This window comes from Mytilus edulis, chromosome 2, assembly GCF_963676685.1.
Source record: "Mytilus edulis chromosome 2, xbMytEdul2.2, whole genome shotgun sequence".
Taxonomy (NCBI): domain Eukaryota; kingdom Metazoa; phylum Mollusca; class Bivalvia; order Mytilida; family Mytilidae; genus Mytilus; species Mytilus edulis.
Window position 1 is genome coordinate 84,510,003 of NC_092345.1, and position 20,201 is coordinate 84,530,203.

The 20,201-nt window shown below is 32.1% G+C and overlaps 1 protein-coding gene across 8 annotated transcripts in view; it reads left to right on the forward strand.

Annotated features, from left to right (window-relative positions):
- Positions 1-1,443: 1,443 nt before the first annotated feature.
- The window catches only part of LOC139510349 (RNA-binding motif, single-stranded-interacting protein 1-like), a 146,885-nt gene continuing 128,127 nt past the window's right edge, over positions 1,444-20,201 (forward strand). For 4 of the 8 annotated variants that reach the window (XM_071296905.1, XM_071296906.1, XM_071296908.1 and 1 more), the window contains exon 1: positions 1,596-2,000. In XM_071296905.1, the coding sequence (XP_071153006.1) occupies positions 1,911-2,000 (90 nt within the window). In that variant the 5' untranslated portion in view covers positions 1,596-1,910. Of the gene's footprint in view, positions 2,001-11,200; positions 11,310-20,201 lie in introns of those variants that run through there. The other 4 variants (XM_071296910.1, XM_071296909.1, XM_071296907.1 and 1 more) reach the window with 4 other exon arrangements.

Consider the following 20,201-nt stretch of genomic DNA (forward strand, 5'->3'; position numbering starts at 1 on the left):
GTGAGAGGACTTCAATCATTTTTTTACCTAGGCTATGGGATACAGATCCTGTGGTTTTGTTAAACTGATATATTTTGTATTTATGTAGTAAACTGGAATAATCAAGGGTATAATGTTGTAAATTCCTGATAATTAAGTATTTTAGCAACTTTAATAAATGTCATGAAAAGTTTACCAAAGCTCCATTATCGTCAATATATATATATATATTCACGAAGCCAATTGCAAGGACACATAAACAGTTTATTCTATTATAATCATTGAATGAATGGCAGTTGTCAGCATCAGGTCCAAGGACACACTTATCATCCTTTCGTTTTCGTTGTCTACAAATATAGTTCTATTGTGGAGTGTTTAAAGTTAATTTTTTTTATACCCTCTCTTTTCATATTAAGTGCATAAAATAGTAAGTATTAGGATGAAATTATATGTGACACATAATTTCTTCCTAAAAAATGTCAAAAAAATTCGGATGATGAGTTTTTAGGTGATGTAGTGAGTTGGTACATGCAGTTAAAAAAGAAAAGAAAAATGTAGGTCTGAACCTGTCTAACTGAAATTCTAGTATATAACACCCTCTCAACATAGAATTGTCAATATTTTTAGTAAGAGCTAGTGAAAGTTTCTTTGTTCTATGATTTTGATATAATTTGTCCCAAAAAGTAGTACACTACAGTGTAAAAATCTTATTAGCTATTTCAGAATTTTTTAATTGACTAAATGAGATGCACTACAAAATAACTGTATTCTTGTGCCAGTTGCCCCTATTAAAAAATGGGTTCACTAGGTGAATGTAATCTGTCATTTCTCTGTGTGTTTATTATTTTTCTGATAATTTTTCCATCAAGCAAAGTACTTTAGAGTTGCTGTCAAGTTAAATGTTGAAGAGTATGCACTTTTACTTTGAAGCAAATTGTATCAAGGTAGAGAAAATAAAATGTTGGATAATTAAATGAAGCACAGCTGTACGTGATAGAAGTCTCGATAATTCTGTAGTATATAAAGTGTTCTTCATTAATTTTATAATAACATTGAATTATGGGGAAAGTGCAGATTATATTAAATATAAGTGTATGTTGCACTGATATATCAAACTTTACCTAATTTGATTATAGAATGTATATTAAAGATCATTAAAGTGTTGTGGTAATAGTTTCAGCCCCTGCTCTGATTCTAGATGGCTATAGGCCACATTCAATGTTATCATAATTTGTGTTTTGAGGCTAATCCCTTATAATTACAAACTGCAACAAATCTGTGTAATATCTCTGACTGTAATAAAAAGTTATAGTGAACAATGATTACAAAAATGAACTAACCTTAACATTTCATAATCAAACTTCAATTAGTACTATGGTAACATTCTTTCATTATTCTTATGTTAGTTGTTGATATGATTTTAATAAGGGAAAAATACAAGAGCTTTTAAACATAAATTATTTTAGATAAATCTTTTGCTTCCCAACAGAATTGAAAAAAAAATGTATCATGTGTGTGCAAATGATTCTCTGTTTCTGAAATATCTGAATCACTTCTGCTCTTAATCAAATGAAATACTTTTACTAGTAACCATAGTTTATTTATCAAATTATCTTGACTTACATGATTTCTTTTTCATAGCTGGAGATTTGGTGCATCTTCATTTGATTCATTATGTCCTAGATGAGTTTTTTCTGCAGATGTACATGAGTATTCTTTGGATATATATGTTTTGTACATTATGTTTTTTTCATAAGTTTGAAAATGTTTTAAATGGTAATTATTGTTGAAATTTCTTACCATTCCTTCTACAAAGCTGAGTTTTAATTATTGTGTATTTGTTGATTTTTGGATTTTATAAATCGATAATTGTAAAAAAAGTATTTTATATTTTGGATTATTTAACAAAGCTTGCAGTACATTCCAACAGAATGAACTATAATGTGTCATACTCCTATCCAAGACAAGACCAGTCAGTGTCCTATCAAATATGTGCTGATGATATACAAGATATTTGCTGGGTAAGTTCATTTCTAGATACATGTAGTAGAAATTTTGTTGATCTATTTGATATTTTAGTGTCAAGTAGGTAATTTTCATGAGGTGTTTATTTTTAGATCAGCTAGCCCTTTGCCCAAGTGAGCTTTCTTATTACTTGATGTCCATCAACCAACAAGCCAGGCATGGTTCAGAATAAAAACGGGTCAAATTCCAGTTTAGTCTTCATGACTTGAAAACTGCGACCAATAGAAGAAATCAGACAGGGGGCAAAAATGTTTAGAATGATGTGAACTACCTATTGACCAATTACTTCAAAACTGTCAGACAACTTATAGGAGTTATTACTCTTAAATGACAATTCTTTTTTTTTTCATTTTTGTGTATAATCTTGAACAAGAAACTTTAAAATGCAAAAAATGATCAACAATACAAGATCTTCAAATAAGTCACACAAGGCTGAAGTTATGATAAGACTTCTCATTAGAGTTATTGCCCTTAATGACATTTTTACCCTTTTTTGTGTTTTAATTAACCCTTTCCTTCATGGATTTTTTTTTTACATACTTTACATACTTCCCATAGGATTTTTTCAATAAAAAAAAATTCATCAGGTTTAAAGGATTAATGCATTGCGAAAACAAATATTTCATGAATGAAATTCCAGTCAGATATTCTCATGAATATCCTTTTTATATTAGATACAAATTTTAGTAAGTCGAAGCAGATTTTTCGTAACTAAGACATTAGAACTAAGGCAATCATTTCCATATAGAGATTGTTTGGCCCTTGGACCTTAGAAGACTGTCAACAGTCATATAACCCAATATAAACATAGCTATAGACATAAATAGGTACTGTGCAATTGGATTTTCTTGGTCTGTTTGATATCATATATGTTAGAATAATATTTTTATCATCATTTTTGCTTGCATAAGAATAAGTTTTTTTTTTGTAAATCAAATCAGTCAACTTTATTTTACATTCAATTTTAACATTTTTTTCTTTAATAGATGCCTAGTTTATAAGTAACCCATTTCTAGCTAAGGGGTTAAATTGAAGGTCACATGATACTGATTCAGTCAGGTCAAATTATTCACTTGCAAGTAAACACTTCATCAGCAATTTTTCTTAGCCTATTTTGACATTAATGAATCAAACTGGCTGTTAAAAGTAAATTATTATTCCACTATTTTCCTTTCTTTAATAAATTAGAAAAACAAATCATATGTTATTTTTAGCTCAATATGGCTGAAATTGTCAGTTAACCTTGTATAGAGCTATTTCTTTTCGTATGATGATTTTTACAGAAAAGTTACCTTTGTTGAAGATGCAGGTGAGATACAAAGGTTCTTTAGAGCCTCAAGTTACCTAACATTTGGAAGATTAAGATACACTAGATACACTAAAATTCCAGACCCTTTATATTGGTCTTGTGAATACCTAACATCTTGAAAACTATATAAGATGCATAAAACTGAACAGCAAAATGATAAAACAACAAAGATCTGCTTAAAAAATCAATAGGAATGAAATTGTCTACTTTTTGCAAGATTTGTTGCCCTTGATTCACAATTACTTTGTCTGTTTGTTTTTATCTTTTGAGCCATGGCGGTGCTGGTTAACTTGTGAGTTTGAATGTCCCTTTGGTATTCGCCTCATTTTTAAGCCATTTTATTTTTCATTGCTGTTTATAACCTTCAAAATTATTCTGGATGGATATTCAGAAACCTAGTCCACCTAAATTGATCAGATCAATTGACAGATTTTGGCAAACATGTATTTGCAACAGACATAATCATGTTGTATTGTATCATTTTTGGACAAAAATGCCAGGTCAGTGATACAGGCCCATGGGAGCACCAAGTTAATTTATGGTAAACTTATTATTTACAAACAATTTCTTCAGACAGACCCTTCCTAATTACTGAATTGTTTGCACTGTTACTGTTTTGTTGCATACTTACCCCACAATATTGTAGACACCTGTGTCTAATTACCTTTATACAGGTGGCTGTAGTGATAGATAGTATCAGACTGTTAGGGTCAATGATTTCCTTCAGAGTATTACAAATCTTTTCTCTGTTAAGACAGTTTTTTCTGGGGCTCTGGAAGGCTGACAAACATTAGTGTGCAATACAGAGGTACTGTCTTTCTCTCACCCTTCCTATTTACAGTTAAATATGTTTAGTCTCTCAGACATGTATGACAAACATCCTTTGTTGAGATTCTCCTTCTTTTGGGACCTTGAAAACTCTTGGAAATCTTACCTCAGGGCGTTTTTGATTTCCCAGACGTGACTTTGTCAGGTCTCTGTAATTATTTTCATGAAACCTGTAGACAGTGTTGATAATATCACTGTATTATCTTAGATTGTCTGGTCTTCCACTCAAACATGTTGAATTTTTAATATTTTGTTTCCATTTAACCATCAAAGGTCTTTTATTCATTATTTGGTATGTTGCTTTAACTTGTAAAAACACTTAGGAGGAACTACATAAATCAATATTTACAAAAAATATGAAATAACTGAAAATGAAAAAGTTAAATTTAAAGATAAATGTTTTGGAGTACTAAATTACAAATTCATGTTTTTTACTATCTTCACATTGTTCTCTAGCCGCCAAACAAGAAATAAGGAGATGTGGTTTGATTGCCAGTAAGACAATGTTCCACAAGAGATTGAATGTGGGATGAGGATGTAAAGACTTACAGATTACAGTATGACCTTCAACAATGAGTAAAGTCTACTGCATAGTAAGCTTTAAAATACATTAGCTTGAAAAAATGTGAAACAGTTCAAAAAAGAATACCAAAGATCTGATTTATGCTTAAATCATATGAATGATAATGAAAATACTAATTGACCAAGTCTTTTGAAACTTTACCCAAAGACATAGTCCTATATTGGGCAAGTTTGTTTTGAAGGTTTAAACATTTACTGTTTAAGAGTCCCATGGTGTAGTGGTTAGCCCAACCAACTACTAACACAAAGGTTCCTGGTTTGATTCCCACTCCGGGGAGAAAATTTTAGGGACTGAAAATTGGGCTCTACCTTGACACCATTTGTGAGTATGGCCTTGAAAAATACTGATAGTCTGTCGGAATGGGAAGACAAATGGCTGACACCTGTTAAGAGAGAGCCATATCTCTTGCAAGTAAAAGATACGCTTAAAGATTTTGAAAAAGAGCAGGCTTATGCCGCTACACGGCAGTACTCACACCCGCAAAGTGGAAAGGGATTAATATAAGTTGCAATAACTTGTTTCCCTATCCACTATAAATATATGTTTAAACTCAACTAATTTTAACCGTTCAAGAGTTATGCCCTTTAGTTACCATAAAATTTCTCAGGTAATACTTAAACCATTCTTTGACAAAATCTTTATTAATTTTAATACAATGTAATGAAACATTATACAGAGGTCATGTTTAATTTGATTTTTTGGTTCTGGCATTTGCTGTTTAAAGAGTTTTTCTGCAAGTATAATTAGATTTTGAATACTTTGAAACAATTGATTTGATAAAGGTCATTTACCTTGTCTGATGTCTGGCTATTAGTTAATGATATGGTGATCAGTTGATCTTGTTAATTCAGTTTTCTCATGCAGTGAAAGACAATTAGGTGAGCATGAAGCAGTTAGTGCAGCTATTTAATATAAATTGTTTCTTTGGGTAAATTTATTAGTAAAAAGAATACATGGGAAGACTAATAACACAAAAAATCCTAATATATATATATAGATTGTACCACTGCATCAAGTGTAATACGATATTTATCCACTCGAGACAGTTAAATATTTAAAATTTAACTGTCGAGAGTGGATAAATATCGTATTACACAAGATTTGGTGGTGGAATCTGTTTTTCTAATTTTTATACGTCTGTCTTTTAGACGGGACGTATTATGGTATACCTTTGTCTGTCCGTCCGTCTGTCTGTCTGTCCGTCCGTCAGTCTGTCCGTCCGTCCGTCTGTCTGTCCGTCGTCCCCACTTCGGACAATAACTCAAAAACACTTTCACCAATTTCCATGAAACTTAAGTGAATTGTTTATATCTATTGACGTAAGCTCCCTTTCGTTTTTTTTTAATTTCAGATTTTAAGTTTTGGATTTATGAGGCTTTATTCATAAAAAAGGGGGGATTTTCAACACTTCGGACAATAACTCAAAAAAGCTTTCACCAATGTCCATGAAACTTTGGTGAATTGTTTATATCTATTGATGTAAGCTCCCTTTCAATTTTAATAAATTTCAGATTTTAAGTTTTGGATAAATGGGGCTTTATTCATAAAAAAAGGGGGATTTTTAACACTTCGGACAATAACTCAAAAAGGCTTTCACCAATGTCCATGAAACTTTGGTGAATTGTTAATATCTATTGATGTAAGCTCCTTTTCAATTTTTATAAATTTCAGATTTTAAGTTTTGGATTTATGGGGCTTTATTCATAAAAAAGGGGGATTTTGAACACTTCTGACAATAACTCAAAAAGGCTTTCACCAATGTCCATGAAACTTTGGTGAATTGTTTATATCTATTGATGTAACAAATAATACTTAATAACATCTGATGACAACATAAAATTTGTAAAATCTTTAGTTAAATTTAAAACATTAAATTTCTTGTAAAAAATAGGTTCCATAAATGTCATACGTTTGTACTATTATTGAATGGTTGCAAGGATGAAAGCACATTAGCAGTCCCTGAGATACTAACTGTTCCCTGAGGCATATATCATTTTATGATAACATTTTTACTGTCTAAGCTATGGATAAAAATCAAATACTGTTTTTGCATATAGGATGTTTTACTCTTGTTAAAATTGGTTGCAATTGAAATCACAAATGATACCTTAGCATTGCAGCTTTTTTATAGAATTCGGTTTCGGTGGAAGGGTTGAGCGCAATAAAAAATGTTATAAAACATAACTAGTCTACAATAGCACATAATAAGTGAACAAGTGACAACATGAAAATCCTAACATGTGACTAAATATTCCTTAAATGTTAAAGGGTGTCATTTTATGAAAAAAATAAGGAAATCAAGTCTCCTAAACATTTATCAATATGATCATCTTGTGAATATTCTAAACAATAAAAAGGTAATAATCATTATCCACCATATTATAAAGCACCATTTGAACAACTTTTGCATACATCTTTGTATAATTTAGTATAGATTCCTTACTGTGTTCAACAGAATCTAACTATGAGCAATATACCCTAAGAAAATTACCTTCTTTCAAACTACTATAAAATTTGGAAATCAGCCATAGAATTACTAAAACCCATAATCATATATCACTTTCCTTATATTGCATTGAAGACTTCTATGTTATATGCCAATGTTAATGATATTTGTTTTTATGCCCCACCTACGATAGTAGAGGGGCATTATGTTTTCTGGTCTGTGTGTCCGTTCGTCCGTCCGTCCGTTCGTTCGTTCGTTCGTCCGTCTGTCCCGCTTCAGGTTAAAGTTTTTGGTCGAGGTAGTTTTTGATGAAGTTGAAGTCCAATCGACTTCAAACTTGGTACACATGTTCCCTATGATATGATCTTTCTAATTTTAATGCCAAATTAGAGATTTTACCCCAATTTCACGGTCCACTGAACATAGAAAATGATAGTGCGAGTGGGGCATTCGTGTACTGAGGACACATTCTTGTTTATGCTAAATATTGAAAAGCTGGACTAGGTTTAATCATCAGTGTCTTCTTCACTGTAATCACTGTCCTCATCATCAGAAAAATCCTCATTTTCATTCTCAGAAGAGGCCTCCTCATCATCAATGAAATCTATCTTCATCATCAATGAAATCTTTACTTTCATCACCTACTTCCTCATTTAGATCATAACTTTCAGTAGAGTCACTTTCACCATCTTCACTTTCCCTGTTATCTTCTTGCTGCTCCTCATTGTCATTGTAGTCTTTTTTGCCATTTTTATACGCCCGCCGTCTTTCAAACAACGGGTGTATCATGCGCTAAAGCGCAGCCCTTTATTGTGATATTTTCACATTTCCTGACCGGTGTGAGAAAAAATATTTCTCCTCACTAGTGAAAAATCTGTTCTCGGCAAATGATTAGTCAATTTTGATTATGACGTCAAAATGCTTTGTTTTCTTCTCAATTTTCCTATTGTGACGTCATGAAAAAAGGCGACCTTGCCTGATGACGTCGAATATAAAGAACACAAGTTTCTGAAAATCTTTGAAAAAGAATGATTTAAGTCATTAGAGAAACAGATTCCGACACTATAACTTGTGTATTACGATATTTCTCCACTCTCGACAGTTAAATTTAATTATTTAAAAAGCTTGGCAAGCCTCGCACTTTAAATAATAAAATTTAACTGTCTCGAGTGGAGAAATATCGTAATACACTTATTGCAGTGTAGGAATCTATATTTCTCTAATGATTTTCAAACAATACGCAGGCAAACTTATTCATTCTTTGCGACTGATCTGCAAAAAGATGTGTTCTTTCTATGTGACGTCATCAGGCATGGTCACCTTTTTTCATGCCTTAACAATAGGAAATTTAGAGGAAAACAAGAAAATTTGACGTCACAATCGGATTTTAACCAATGAAGAACTAAGATCAAACGAACCACACGTTGATTAATTTTTTTTTTATGCAATGAGTGCAGAAAGGGATGAATTGACGAAGAACTAGAGAAATATATAGCAAAAGTAAATAAATATTTGATGTGAAATGTAGTTTGTGAATTTTAATTTTTTTAGTTTGAGGGGCCTCGGTGGTCAAGTTGTTTAAGCAGATACTACTGTAATCACTAGCCAGTCAACACTAAGGTTGTGAGTTCGAACCCTACCTGTGCGGGTGCACTTGACTCCAATCTTAATTGACTAGGATTGTCAGTTTTCCTATCAAAGGTTGGTGGGTTTTCTCCAGGTACACCAGCTTCCTCCAACACTAAAAACTGGCCGCCATGAATAGCCTAAATTTGGTGCTTAAAAGTGGCATTAAAACACCAAAAATCAATCAAATCAATTTTAAAGATTGATCTAAACAATTTAAAGTTCTGTGTTTATGTGCAGAAAACTTTCATCTAAAGTATGCAATAAGAAATAAAGAAGATGTAGGATAAGAGCTATTATTTGGAACCTCATATTTAATGTTGAAGATTTAGTAAAATTATTCAAGCCTTTTTAAATTTTGTTAAATGTTTTGTTGAAACTATAAAAATATTTTGTTGAAACTATAAATCTACTCCTCATAGTTATAACCATATTTTTTATTTTCTACTTTTTTCTCGAAAAACTAAAAAAGATATGTGAATTTGTAATCAGAAAAAAAAAATGAAGTTGCTTTAACCGGTGGCCTTGTCACCAATTTGTTAAAGTTTCTGACTATGTCAGTTTAAATGAAACCACTAATGGTGAGTCGATGATATTTGGTATGCTATTTGACCATGCCTCTCAGTCATGATCTTTCAACTTTAAAACTTTTGCAAAGTTTGTGATAAGGTAAGTTTAAGAGGAATTGCTAATTGTATGTCTATGATATTTGGTATGCAGTTGTATTAGCATTATTAATTCTCAGGTTAATGGAGATTATTTGCCCACACCCTTCAGTCATTGATCATTGAATTTGAATGTACAGGTAATTTCAAAGGCTTAAGTATTGACATTTGAATTCCAACATTTGCATTTTACAAACAGCATAACTTACACACAAAACATATCTCTGTGTCAACAGTTTATTGAAACCATTTGAAACAGATGTTTTTATTGGGGCTCAGACAGTTGGGAGTGTAAATCTCTAATATACATCTCTTATTAGACCAGACGAAAGTAATTGACCAGAAAAATTTCTGCTGCATGTAAAATTTTGCACATTTGTTTTTTGTGGTTTTAAGTCATATAAGTTTCATTGTTTTTCCATTGCTGATCAGGAAGTTTTGGATTGGTACACATCTCCAATCCTCTAAACCGACTACTAATAGCCTGAACTTGCACTCAAACTTATACTGGAGCCTTGTGCAACTATGGAACAGTGACATTTTAGTCATACCGGTAATTAAAACAAGTGTTTCATATCAATTCTTTGTTTACACACAACATATTTCTTTTTATCTCAATGAACTTTTATATAGAAATACAGTAAATTAAGATTTATCCAAAGTTATCATTTTAATTTTTTTTAAAGGCCCTATCTATATAATTGTTGGGATTTGGTTGGGCAATTTAAAAAAAAAAATTGTCTACCATCACATCCCAGTTTCATCAAAATGTTAGTTTGTTTACACACTGATTTTGTTGTGAACTTGATGAAATATATTTCAAACTACAGTATTCGTTTTAAGATTTCAGGGTTCACTATTAATGCTATCCAAACATCCACCTTGTCATATTACGCCTGTATACTAAAGTTGGCTTTGTAATGCCCAATTGGAGAAGGAACCCACATATCGATAATTGGGTAAATTTGACAATGGTCAAAGATAGACAATTTGGGCAATTATTTGATTTTCAGATCTATCTTTTCAGTTTTGAGAACTTGTAAAACATGATTTGTTAATGGCCCATTTGATTGAGCAGACCCCTATTGAATTTGGGTCAGTAGGCTAAAAGTCAAGTTCATACCGTAGTACAAATGTACCTGAAATTTTAGAACATTTTTTGTGTTGTGAATCTGATCATTACTCGTACATGGATCTTTGATAAATAATGATTATAATGGGTCTTTGGTTGAAAAGGACCACTTTTAATTTGAAGATCACTAGGTCAAAATGTCAGAGTTTTATTTTGGAGCAGTTTTTTGGATTGGAAGTTATTGTAATGTTTTTGTTTTATTGTAATTTGACAAAATTGATCATACATTTTGCAGCATCCATTGTACTTGACTGGAACATCTAACTGTGTAATATTACCTTATGATATTCAGTCATTAAAAGCATTAGAGACAAGTCATTTGTAAGTTTTTACTCAAGTTTTTATAAGCAGAAATTAATGTATTCTTTCTCGTCTATGAGGGGAAAAAAATAACCTGTCATAAATAGAATTAAAGCTACATCTATTCCACCCTCATCGAAAGTCATGATAAAGGCATGATATAAGTTATAATATTATAAACTATCATACATGCAGTAGATTATTGAATAAAGATAGCACTGTACAGATATAATTTATATGAAAAATGTAAACCTTACATAATATTATCAGTACACTGATTATTAATACGATAAAATAGAAAATATTTATGAGAGCTTGCACCAGCATCAATGTCTTTGAAAAGCTTAACAGGAAAGTTTGAACATATGAGGCTCAATGAGAGGGGGACATTTGGTACCATCGGGAGTCCAGCAAGGGTAATTCATTACACTAAACTTTTTTGTTGAATGATTTTTTCATAACTTGCATATTTTCTACCTGAACTTCTACTTTCTGTTTGATAATCTCTTAAGTTACAAACTTTAGTGTGTATTAGGTTATTGTGACAGTAAACATTGCATTCAGTTGCCGATCTGAAAGTCAGTGCAAGAAATTGTTTCCTAGGAACAAGAATTTTTATATGTCAAGAAAAGGATGATCATTCATATTCTTGTTTTATAGTACATGTAGTGGTTAAACAAAATTGTATATATATGTGTGGTTCCTTTAAGGGTCTTTGATTCAAGAAAATAAGCGGAATAACCCCTTGATGAATTTTGGCCTAAATGACGATGTCAACTTTTTGCTGTCCATGGTTGTTTAAACTTTAAAAAAAATCTTCATCTGAAACTACATGACCAAATGATACTTAACTTTCACATTTGTAGGGGTAACCTGTTTAAAAAATTATATCTGGAGATTTGATCAATAAACAAACATGACTGCTGTTTCTATAAAAGAACATACAGCTAAAATGAGATTTTTTTTTCTTTAAAAACTGAGAAGATAGAGTATATTTGATATGAACAAGTCAATGTCCATCTACTGGGGGATTTTCTGAAAAATCTGACAATACATTCTGGATTAAATGCTCCTGAAATGTAATTTCGATGCCCCACCTAAGATAGTAGAGGGTCATTATGTTTTCTGGTGTGAGCGTCTGTTCGTCCGTCCGTCCTTTTGTTTGTCCGTCCCGCTTCAGGTTAAAGTTTTTGGTCGAGGTAGTGTTTTTGATGAAGTTGAAGTCCAATCAACTTGAAACTTAGTAAACATGTTCCCTATGATATGATCTTTCTAATTTTAATGCCAAATTAGAGATTTTATCCAATTTTCACAGTCCACTGAACATGGAAAATGATAGTGCGAATGGGGCACCTGTGTACTTGGGACACATTCTTGTTTTTGAATAAATTTAATAGTTTTTAGCTTGCATCTCAAAATTTTAAGCAGTTAGAGCAAATATGACAGAGCAGAGTTAATTGGCATGTTATATCCAGTTATTTTTTTTTATAATAATTGAAGGATTCATATTAACTGGATTTTCGATGAAAAATGTTGGTTATTGATTCAGGGATGTACAGCGGGCAGGTGGTTGGACATGTGGCTGGGCGGGCTGCAGCCAAATGTTGTCTGTGCATTTACTCATGAACCGTCATCCAAAGCTTTTAAAATTTTAGTATGTTGTTATTGACAACAAAATTGAGGTCATGTTTAATAATGATGATTTTGACTTTTCCTGTTCAGGAGTTATGGTTCTTGAAAGATTGAAAAATGGTGTTTCTGGTCGTTTCCGTGCATTTACTCATGCACCATTTGTTCAAAGCTTTTCAAATTTAAATATGTTGTTAATGCCAACAAAATGGAGGTCAAGATCAATAATGATGATTTTGACTTTTACCGTTCAGGAGTTATGGTTCTGGAAAGATTGAAAAAAGGTGTTTCCAGTCGTGTCCGTATATTTACTCATGAACAGTTCATTCAAAGCTTTTTAGTATTTAAATATGTTGTTACTGACAACAAAATGGAGGTGAAGTTTAATAATGACAAGTTTGACTTTTCCTGATCAGGAGTTATGGTTCTTAAAAGAATGAAAATATGGCATTACTGATGACAAAATGGAGGTCAAGTAGGATTATGAGGTACTTTTACCCTTCAAGAGTTATGGTTCATGCAATATTGAAAAATGGTGTTTCCAGTCGTGTCTGTGCATTTACTCATGAACCGTTTAACCAATGCTTACTAAATGTTATTACTGATCACAAAATGGTGGTCAAGTTTGATATTCACGATTTTGACTTTAACCGATCTGGAGTTATGATTCTTGAAAGATTAAAAAATAGAGTTACGTTTCATGAAAGATGGAAAATTTGTGTACCATAATTCCTAAATGTAAAATCTTAAATTTATAAAAAACAAAAGGGAGGTCACATCAATAGATAAATTGGTTGAAGCATTTTTGTCGAGCCTGCAACTTTTGTTGCAGAAAGCTCGACATAGGGATAGTGATCCGGCGGCGGCGGCGGCGGTGTTAGCTAACTTCTTAAAAGCTTTATATTTTAGAAGGTGGAAGACCTGGATGCTTCATACTTTGTATATAGATGCCTCATGTTACGAAGTTTCCGTCAGTCACATGTCCAATGTCCTCAGGCCTCTACAATAACTTTTTTTCCAGTAGGACAAGTGCATACCAAAACTTATTTGTCCGAATGAAATTGTAACTTGTCCAAAAAAAATCTTAATATTAACCTTTTTACATTTCAAGTTGATTCAAGGAAAAAAATGAATTAAAAAAAATTGAACAGAATTTGATTTATATCCTTTGAAATACTTTAAAAAGATATGAGCCATGAACAATTGAATTTAGTTGTGTCACAGGACTTAGGTTCTAGTTTTTATCAATGCTAAAGTCTCATCATACTTTGCACATGAGGCACTATCTGATTGGCCTCTAAATGTACACTCATTGGATTTTTTCCCTATTTTTTTTAAAGTTGAAAAAAGTTTATTCAAATGCAATCAATAAAAAGAATATGAGGTATGATTGTCAATGAGACAAAAGACCAAATGACACAGAAATTAACAACTATAGGTCACTGCATTGCAAGTATTGTTTTTTCTACATAAAGATCAAACATGATTTGATGATTTATATGGTAAATAAAATTCCTCATTCTTATTTAAAAAATACGTTATGGACATTGGTATTAATTATTATAAAGCAATAAAATAAGTTAGGAAAAGAAGTTCTGATTTGTCTTGGTCCAGAAATGTCTACTGCTTTGCCAAACTGTATATTAATCATGTCTATGAAATATGTCTCCTACAGTGCCCAACTGTCTATTAAACTTGGAGCCGAATCATTTCCGAGCTGGTGACAAACTGTTTTTTAAAGTTACCTTATCTAAAAAGCGCACGGTTGAATGGGATCGGTAAGACTGGTTTCTGAGAAAAGTGTGCTTTTTACCTGTTAAAAGAACTTGACAAAGAACCAGTTTTAAATTATCGATTGCAAGTCTAAGGGGTCTTGAGAAATAAAAAGTTTCAATTGGTTTCAGTTTAAAAAGGAAAGATGTCAAACAAATCTTCTTTTCTTGTTTTTTTGTTAATAATTATACTTTGTTCATCAAAGTTTGATTAAAATTTATTTTCTGCAGAATGATTCTACTTGTCCCATCGGACAAGCTTGGTATAGCTTTTACTTGTCCGACCTTTTTTACCTCTGGTACCGGACAATCGGACAAGCGTTATTGTCGAGGCCTGGTCCTTGACCTCATTTTCATGGTTCAGTGACCACTTGAAAAAAAAGTTCAGATTTTTTGTAATGTTGAATTCTCTCTTATTATAAGTAATAGGATAACTATATTTGATATGTGCGTACCTTGAAAGGTCCTCATGTCTGTCAGACAGTTTTCACTTGACCTCGACCTCATTTCATGGATTAGTGAACAAGGTTAAGTTTTGGTGGTCAAGTCCATATCTCAGATACTACAAGCAATAGTATATTCGGTGTATGGAAGGACTGTAAGGTGTACATGTCCAACTGGCAGGTGTCATCTGACCTTGACCTCATTTTCATGGTTCAGTGGTTATAGTTAAATTTTTGTGTTTTGGTCTGTTTTTCTCATACTATATGCAATAGGTCTACTATATTTGTTGTATGGAATGATTGTAAGGTGTACCTATCTAGCGGGCAGATGTCATGTGACCTTGACCTCATTTTCATGGTTCAGTGGTCAAAGTTAAGTTTTTGAGTTTTGGTCTTTTTATCTAATACTATATGCCATAGGCCATCTATATTTGGTGTATGGAAATATTTTATGATCTTTATGTCAGTCGCACAGGTTTTATTTGACCATGACCTGATTTTCAGGGTTCATTGCACAGTGTTAAGTTTTTGAGTTTTGGTCTATTTTTCTTAAACTATAAGTAATAGGTCAACTATATATGTTGTATAGAAGTTTTGCTAGCTGTACATATCTGCCTGGCATGGTTCATCTGACCTTGACCTCATTTTCAAGGTTCATTGGTCTTTGTTTAGTTATCTTTGTTGATGTTAAGTTTATGTGACAGTTGTATAAAGCTTAGCTTTATACTTAGGACTATCAACATAATATCAATGATTAGTATAGAAGGCGAGACATTTCAGCGTGTCACTCTTGTTGAATTCATGTCTGACATGTTGACAAAGGACTAACGGCGGACGGACAAACAAACCTATGCTGTATCAAATATTCAATCACAATTAAAATTGAGAGCTGTTTTAAGCTTAAAGGGATAATTCGCGAATTTTTACTTATTAGCTAATTATGTTCATAATACCATAAAAAACATATTCACCAAGTTTTATCTGGATATGAACAGCAATAAAGGAGAAAATTAAGAATAATTAATTTTATTTCTTCGAACTTCCTGACTTATGTGACGTAGTTTAAGTCTTTAAGCATGCCGGGAGTGAAAATAATCTCATTTTAAATCTTAATCGTGAATCATCTTATAACGCTATTTAAAGCGCATCGACGACGTTTGGTGTAGCTATTTACCAACTAATAATTAAGATGGAACAGGGCTCCGCTTGAAATTAAAATGTACGATTTATATTTTAATATTTTCTGAAATGATTATAGTGATACAAGTTAATCATATTAAATATTTTTTTATGATTTTTTTTTCCGACGGATATTTTGAACAAACATTTATAACTGATAGTGTTTTAAAAATGCATGTTTGTACTTTTTACCTTTTACGTCAGTCTAGTAAATATGTGCTTCTAGTACATTTGTAATGTGGAAATACGGCCCCGCAAATACAATGTGTATTGTACTATGACACATAGTGACTACCTGTTAAATGCGTGGGTAAATTCAAGTTAATTAAAAGATTAGCATGTTGTATCTTTTGATCTTTACTCAGTGAATTTAAGCCGTCACGGTTCACTTTTCTAGGTGTGAACAACATTTCGTATGAATGATAAACGGGGGAATCTTAATATTTTCCATGAGCTCAGGTTAATTAAATATATTATTGACGCTGAATATTTTTTGTTAAAAAAAAGAAATACTGAATTAATTTAATTGAATGAATTTATGAATAATGATGTCCTTATAAACGCGAGTAAATGAATTAAAATGTTTAAATAAGAATCGGTGACCTTGAATTTTTGAAATAGATAGTAATTACCACTTGCAGTTATATAAATGGGTCGTTCAAAGCGATCTTCTTTTTTTTTTTTTTTTTTTAAATATTCAGGAAGTAATGTCCTTATCAAAATAATTTAATTCTCACCACGTTCTAATTCCTCAGCTATTTGAACGAAACTATCATGAAATATAAGTATGGTAGGTATTATCCTTAGTCATTCATAAAAGATTCAAATCATACCATTGTCATATGATAGGGCTCTCAAAAGAAAAGCACTGATGGATTGTCCTAGAAGCATATTTTATGAGAATAATAATGGTCTATAAGCAGTTACATTTATTTCATGTTTGAAGCGGTGCAAATTTTTTAATTTAATTTGACTTTTACCAAGAAATGCATTGTAGCAACGGGGAAGAGTAAGTCTAATGTCAGAAAATCGAAAATAATGTAATTTAACAGTAAGGAAACAAATAACGGACTTTGGCAAAAAGGAAGAACGCTTTTGATATATCCTTTTCTCATTACATAAAATCTTTTTTCAATAAATCATCCTACAACAGCTTAAAAGCTGGAAATGCCACCGATTTCGCGGGTGTGTTTTAGTGTTGTAAAAATCTTATTTTGAAAAAATAACAACTCCTTTGAATAATTGAATGTACATGTACAGAAAGACACACGAATACCGTTTCTAGAGACAACTAAGAACTAAGTATCATCTTCGTGTCATAATTGCACATGCTTGTCTCTTCACATACAAGTAAACGCAAATTTCCTAATGGCAAATTATTTCGTAATTGCGCCCGCTCATATCGGAAATAGGACAAGAAAGTATAAGATAGTCATCCATAATTCTTGGTTAAATTCTCTACGATTTACTCCAAAAAATGTTGTAAAATGATGCAGTTTTTTTTCTTAAATTATTCATCACAACTCAAGACCATAACTTAAATTTAACATTTGATAAGCAAATAAAACAAGCTGACAAAACATAATGAAAGTTATTGTGTACAAAAGCATTGGTGGATCCAGGGGGGAGTGGTTTCGGGGGTTGGAACCCCCCTTTTTTTGGGCCGATCAATGCATTTGAAGTCAGACATATAGTTGGAACCCTCCTTTTTAATGTGACTGGATCCATCCCGAAAGGTAAATCCCTTGTACAATTGAAATTTCAAAAAAAAAACCAAAACATTCTACATGGTACGTGTACACAAGGAAATATATATTTAAATATACAATTCCTTGGTGTACAGTTCTAGATAATCTTCTACACATTAATTTTGAAACCGAAGTCAAAATTAATAATTTACGGTGTTATTATTTCTGTCTTTGCACATGTCAGAATTATTCAGCATGTGGATATAAATTTTAAACTCTTAATTTCATATTTGGACGGATTTGTGTATTTCAATCAGATTAGGGGCATACATTGTTAACAGGATGTATAATACACCTGACTGCATTTTTGATGGCACTTTTACCTGTGCACACCTGGGTCAAACATCTGGGTCCGGAATTGCGTAATGTCACCAGTTTATTACCCCGCAGGAAGTCACTAGAATACCTGAATGTGACACTATTACACGACCTCTGGCAATAATTCAAAAGATCGTCGGTTTTCATATTAGAGTTAAGTACCCGAAATGAATAAAATCAATTACAGATAAAAGACTTTTTTTTTTGGCATAGTATTTCGAAAAGTTGATAGCCGCTACAGATACCTTTTAATCTCATTAGAATAATTTTATGCTTTTACAACTTCCAAATTAGTGTCCACCCTACTAGATGTATTCCTATCATAAATTTAGGAAGAAAAATTACTCCTACGATTGACCATAAATCATTACAAATTTCGTTAGCCTAGCTGTCGACATTTTATATCCCGAAACTGCTTAGCCTTAACTTGTAGGACCACGCAACTGGGTTGACCTAGTAGACAGATAAAAAACATAACAAGGGGGCGGTAAGATCTATTAAGTTTCCGTTTCCACACGAATACATACGCTCCCATCTACCCATCACCTCTTCAACCTTTTCTATGGGGCAATATGGTAAAGGCGGGAGGGGGGGGGGGGGGGGGGGAAACAGCATCTATACTACATGTAAATAAAGTCTTATTTTTAAACCATTATTATATTAAACAAATGAACCTTTAAATGTTTTACGTAATTTTTAATTTTTTATGTACACATAAAATTAGTGCACCTAAAAAAATATACTTCATTGAACTGGTGAATCTACGACAGTAAGTCACAAAACAAAACGTCATAAAAGATATAAGATTAAGATGGCCGCCAAGATAGAAAGGAGTTGAACTTCAGCTCTGCAGTTTTTGGCATTTTTAAGCTGGTTTTTGATGAAGAATTCTATTGAAAGTTATATCATTATATTCAGAATTGTTTGGACTTTATAGAAATCAAGTTATTTTGAAATTTCCTTGTTGGATGGACTTGTATTAGTGAAAACAACATTTTGGATTCAGTGGAATTTACTAATATTGTATTTTGAACTGTTGTTTAAAATATAGAAAGTATGCCTGGGGATAGTAATCAGAAAGGTGTTAAAACTGTACAAACAATGTTGGCAGCTAAAAAGCCTGGAGCTAAAGAATCTTCACAGGAAAAACCACCAAAGCAGAACAAACGAACTCATTCAGATGTAGCAGATGAAAGTTTGGAATGTACTGATAGTATGACTAGTATTCAAACTACTCTTAGTGAAATCAAAAAGGCCCTTCAGGTAACAGTTACTAAAGATGATTTAAGTAGTGCAATTAATTGTTTGGTTCAACAAAAAGACTTAAAAGATATTGTTACCAACATTGTTAAACAGTTATTATTAACTTTTGAAAAGAATTTGTCAGAGAAAATTGAAGCAAAAGTAAGGGAGACAACTGGAAAGTTAAAAGATCAGATGGATTCTCTGATGATAGACAATGAAAACCTGAGAGAACGTGTGAGGGCAAAAGATAAATCTATAGAGAAATTAGAGGAACAAGTAAGTGATAACAACAATAGAGCAATTGATGCCATAAAGCTTGGAAACTATAATGAACAGTATAGTAGAAAGCATAACATCAGAATGCTTAACTACCCAGAAAGGCCCCATGAGGTATTGAGAGATGAGTTTGTTAAGATGGTAAACAAAGAGTTGAAGGTAGATATTAAACCTGATGATGTACAGGCAATACACAGAATTCCAGGGAAAGAGGGACACATAAAACCTATCATTGTTAAAGTGCGCAATACTGAACTGAAAATTAAAATTATGAGACAGAAGAGAGGACTAAAAAATGACATCAAGTTCCATGATGATATTACACAGCGTAACCTAGGACTTATGACAAGATTAAAAAATGGTGAACTTTTTGAAAACGTCTGGTTCTATAATTGCAATGTCTATGCCAAGCAACAGGATGGAAGTAGAATTAGATTTGACTTGTTTGACAATATTGAACAAAAACTGAAAAACAAAAACAAAAAAGGTCATTAGACATTCATTTCTTTATTTGATACATTGCTTAATATTTCATCACTGTAAAAAATTTGAAAGATAGTAATACAATTAAAAAAATCTGGGCTGTGCATTATTATCAATCTATTTACTTATGTGACTCTCTCTGAATTTGATTTAAATCATTTTAATTCACATTTGATTCAAAGTACTTTTTTTTTATATAATTCTATTTATTTTGT